Source organism: Alosa pseudoharengus, unplaced genomic scaffold, assembly GCF_046254945.1.
Source record: "Alosa pseudoharengus isolate Yale_2024_CS ecotype anadromous, Long Island Sound unplaced genomic scaffold, YU_APseudo_1.1 YU_APseudo_1.1_scf_17, whole genome shotgun sequence".
NCBI lineage: Eukaryota > Metazoa > Chordata > Actinopteri > Clupeiformes > Clupeidae > Alosa > Alosa pseudoharengus.
In genome coordinates, this window is record NW_027468640.1 from 11,778,326 (window position 1) to 11,782,876 (window position 4,551).

Below are 4,551 nucleotides of genomic sequence, written 5' to 3' on the forward strand. Positions count from 1 at the left end.
AGGACGTATCTAACGGATTCAATGTGGACAGAGAGAGCATTCAGTACAACACGTCAGTCGCTCGTTTGGATTCAGTTAGGAAACCCTGTAAGAGACTCGTAGAGCTCTTTTATCCAGAGAGAGTGGAGCCCATGGAGGTCATCAGTGCCTGTATTTGCGTCATGCTTGCTCATTACACACAGACTTCAAGGCCTCTCAAAAGGAAAGAAGGTCTTAATGGCTGTGGATTGCACCCTCATTTTTGCCAGTGCTGAGTCTTTTTGTTTGTGTGCGTGTGTCTTTTCCGTAGTGACTGTGGCAGACTTCATCTCTCGCCCAGAGTCTCAGAGTCGACAGAACCTCCCCCCAAAGGAGAAGGAGACACAGCCTGCCCCACACCTTAAGGTACTCTCACACACACACAGTCATTCTCTTTCTCGCTCTCTCTGTCTCTCTCTCTCTCACACACACACACACACACACACTGCCTTCCCTACACCCTATGGTTCACACACTCTCTCTCTCTCACGCACACACTCACACAAACACTGCCTTCCCTGTACCCTAAGGTACACACACACACACACACACAGTTCACTTAGTTTCAGCTACTGCCCTGCAACATGGCTAGAATTGCAGATGTCTTGGACACATTTGTATGTGCCACACACTCTTACCAGTCACCCTCCTGGACCTCATGTAGGAGAACTACATCTATATTCAAAATCCTCAGACAGCAAATACTGCATGTTTTCATTTGATGAGCTTAATGATAAGAATATTTAATTCTGATGCAGTGCCGACATGTGTTTGTTGTATAATGGCATGAGTAATGACAATGAGAGTTGATGTAGAGGTGTGAGGATTTGTAGACATGTTCTCATCCAAGACTCCTCTTCCTACTCTTTCTCTTCCTACTCTTCCTCTTCCTGCTCTTCCTCTTTCTACTCTTCCTCTTTCTCCTCTTCCTCTTTCTGCTCTTCCTCTTTCTCCTCTTCCTCTTCCTACTCTTCCTCTTCCTACTCTTCCTCTTTCTGCTCTTCTTCCTTCTCTGTTCTTCCCTCTCAGGAGAACGGGACGGCCAATAAGAAGGAAGAACGCGCGGCCTCCAAGCGTTCCCCTAGCAACGGCGTGGCCAACTCGGGCGAGGCCCTGGTCAATGGCGTCTCGTAGAGCGCCTTCGCGCCCGTCACGACCAGCGTCTAGAGCAAGACATCACGGCAAACTATCTGTCCCTGCTTGCATTTGCGTAACAAAGAAAAAAAAAGAAATCCTATCAAACAGATGAGTGAGAAAAATCGACTTCAAAAACCTGAATCCATACGAGAGATGTTTAAAAAGAATTTTAAAAACCACAAAAAAACGACAAACGCATCTAATTAAAAAACCACACATTAATGATGTATGTTTATCCTATCTATCAGTACTTAGTGCTTATTTAAGACTAGCTTGCCAAACATAAGCTGGTGGATACGACTCGATCTTTAATGACATACTGAACTCAGAAACAGGACGTGACTATTGTTATTGTTAACTTTTTTTTTTGTTTATTTTTTGTTGTTTGTTTCGTTTTTGTTTTGTTTCACTGGTTTAGAGGCTTGTGATCACACTTGGTCATAGATAGACACATCTTTGAAACAACGTTGGCAAGAGAAAAAAGCGAAAAAAAGAAAATGGCAGGAGATTAAAAAAAGGGAGATCCGAGGTGATTATCGATGAGGCGTGGGGTAGGCGGAGCCCCAATGACTTGACTGACAGATGTCAGGCAGTGCGGTGCAGTTACGGTGGTGTTAAGCCAGGCATGAGAGATTGGGTTGTACGGAGAGACATTGTGCCTTGAATTTGAAAAAAAAAAAAAAGAGAACTTGAGATTTTTTTGTTTGTTTTCCTTTATCTTTTTTTCCCACAGAAAGATGGATGGAGTTGCTTTTAGTGTGTTGTTGTTTTTTGTTTTCGTCTCGACAGGGGGGGGTTGAGGAGCGAGTGAAAGCTGAAGCTTAACAGTCCACGCTGGCACAGGGGGTGGGATGGAGTCTGTGGTTCGCAGAACAGGGAAGTATGATGCCAAAAGAGAATTTCAAGGGCACAGGTCCGCCTCAGTATGAATTGTAGACAGGGACCGTGTTACGCAAGGAACACTTGTCCTTTTTTTTGTGTGGCGAGGTGGGGAGCGGGAGAGAAGGCGATGTGGGCAGGACAGTGTTTTGCGTTGTTGCGTGTTTGTGTGTGTGTGTGTGTGTGTGTGTGTGTGTGTGTGTGCGCGAGAGACGGTGTTTTAAGGTGCGTATGTCTTTGTGCACATGTGAGTGAGTGTGTGTGTGTGTGTGTGTGTGTGCTCGTGTTAATGTGTGCAGTTGAGAGAGATGTGACCTGAGAGCGTAGTCAGGGACATGGGGTGGGTCTGAAAGCGGACCCCATCCCCTCCATCAGAGCTGTGAAGGGATTGGGCGCCCAGGTGAGGCTTGTTTTGATTGGTGGCTTGAGAGGTGCCCGTCTCTGACTACCCCAAACACAACCCCTGCCCCTCAAACCCCTACTGACGCCACTCAAATCCAGTACCACTGGTCAACACCGTGGGCCCCGCCTTCTAGACTCCAACAACAAACAACAACAAAACACACACACACACACACACACACGCACGCACGCACGCACGCACGCACGCGCGCGCACACACACACACGGAGAGACGTTCAGTGCCTCTACAATCACCCCAGCTCCACTCCCCAACCTTTTGTCTGACCCCCACTAACATCGCAGTAGACTCGCGGAAGAGACTTTATTGTTTAGGGGCACATGGGTGTGAGCCACAGGAACGCGGGTGTAAAAAAAAAAAAAGTGTGTCTGGGCTCTGGCTTTCAGCATCACTAATGCCTTCAATAACTAGCAGCGGAACCAGGTCTGGAGAGTATGAGGGAGCTGGGTGGTTATCTGGGAGGGCGGTGGGGGTCCTCTCCTCCTCGTTTGCCTTGGCTTGGTTCAGATGCCTTGGCACACCTGTGCTCTTGTGTCAAAGGTCACGCACAGGGGTTAAAGGAGAGGGGGCTGTGCTGCAGGGGCACAGGATTTCCACAGACGAGACGAGAACGAAGGGGGGGGGGGGGTGTGCCTCCACTCGTGCATAGTCAAGAAATGAATGAATAAATAAAGTAATATAGACCAATAAATAACAGACATGGGACACCACCGATTCTGTCCAGATACTGCCGGAGCCTCTCAAACGTGTCGGGTTGGACAGGAGCCTTGGAGAGGCGAACGCAATCAGTTCCGATGGCAGATGGGCGAGACGGCGGACAGAGAGGGAGTGGTCGCAGTCCCATTTTGGGTGGGGCGTGGAAGAGGAGTAGGGGGGGGGGTTAGGCGTGGGATGCTGAAATGCCCTCGCCCCCCCCCTTCCCAAATAAAATGGCTCATGTTCTAACTGTCATCTTGGTTTCTGCTCTCAACTTTTTTTGGTTGTTCTTTCCACATCATAGAAAAAATGAATAAAATGGGAATTAAATTGACTCCTCTGACTTAATTACTTTTTTGTGTGTGTGTGTGTGTGTGTTGGGGACTAGTCCTAGTCCTGATTAGTTTTTCATTTGTAACCCTGGTCATGCATCCCCCTTCATACATTTTAGGTTGTGCCACAAATATTCACAGTGATGTATAAAATACTGTAGTACAAAAGTCACAACAAAAAAAAAGTTCATGAAGTTTTAATTTAATTTATATTCCATACCATTCCAGCTTATCCTAGTATTGCATCAGACAACACATCAGTAAGGCCAGTTAAGCTTTGCTACCCGCTGCCATCAAGCTGTTTTCTCCACAAGCAATTTGTTGGCAGCAAATTACCAATAATCTGGCTTGTCATTAACGTTGCACCATGAGAACGATGGGGAAAAAATCTACTTTATCTAAAAGCCCTGTGCAAAGTTGGTCAACACCGCCACCTTCTGGTTGGTGATGAACCAGACTGTCTAGACCAGGGGGCCTCAAACACCCGGTAGCCTATGTCAAAACTAGATGTACCGCGTAGCGGTACAAAATATGACCGCCGCTCAGTCCTGCACATCCATTCTGCGAAAATAAATCATATTAATGAATTTGTCTCCATCTTCTACTCCATTCCCCACTCTTGAAACTTTTGTGTATGCTTGTTTGAAATGTGTGTTTGCACACATTCCGCACACAAAGTAGCCTACTGGCGCTGCAAAGGTGAATAGATTTGTTTCTGGGCCAAAAAATCTGTAACATTGTTATAAAACCTTTAAAATCTCTAAACAATCACAAGTAGGGCAGTTCATCACAGTCCATCCATTGCAACTGGACTGATGAAAGGTACACCTGTAGGCTACATTGTATTTGGGAAAAGCAGAAGGTAGCAGCATAATGTATTTATTTATTTATTATTAAACAAAACAATCCCTGTCAGTTCCATGCAGTTTTCAACAGCTATCAAGAAGAGAGGTCATGTCATGGATTTTTGTGAATGTTTCTTCTTCTACATATGCATAAGTTTAGTCATCTAGTTCAAATGATATTCAGCTTTATTGTCAATGCACAAATGAAATACCAGTAGTCTAA

General features: G+C 45.9%; 1 protein-coding gene across 11 annotated transcripts in view; it reads left to right on the forward strand.

The window, feature by feature from the left end:
- Positions 1-3,485, forward strand: part of fxr2 (FMR1 autosomal homolog 2) — a 35,127-nt gene extending 31,642 nt beyond the window's left edge. For all 11 annotated transcript variants that reach the window (XM_076288594.1, XM_076288598.1, XM_076288595.1 and 8 more), the window contains 2 exons: positions 290-384; positions 1,048-3,485. In XM_076288594.1, the coding sequence (XP_076144709.1) occupies positions 290-384; positions 1,048-1,152 (200 nt within the window). In that variant the 3' untranslated portion in view covers positions 1,153-3,485. The remainder of the gene's footprint in view (positions 1-289; positions 385-1,047) is intronic.
- The last annotated feature ends 1,066 nt before the right edge of the window (positions 3,486-4,551 follow it).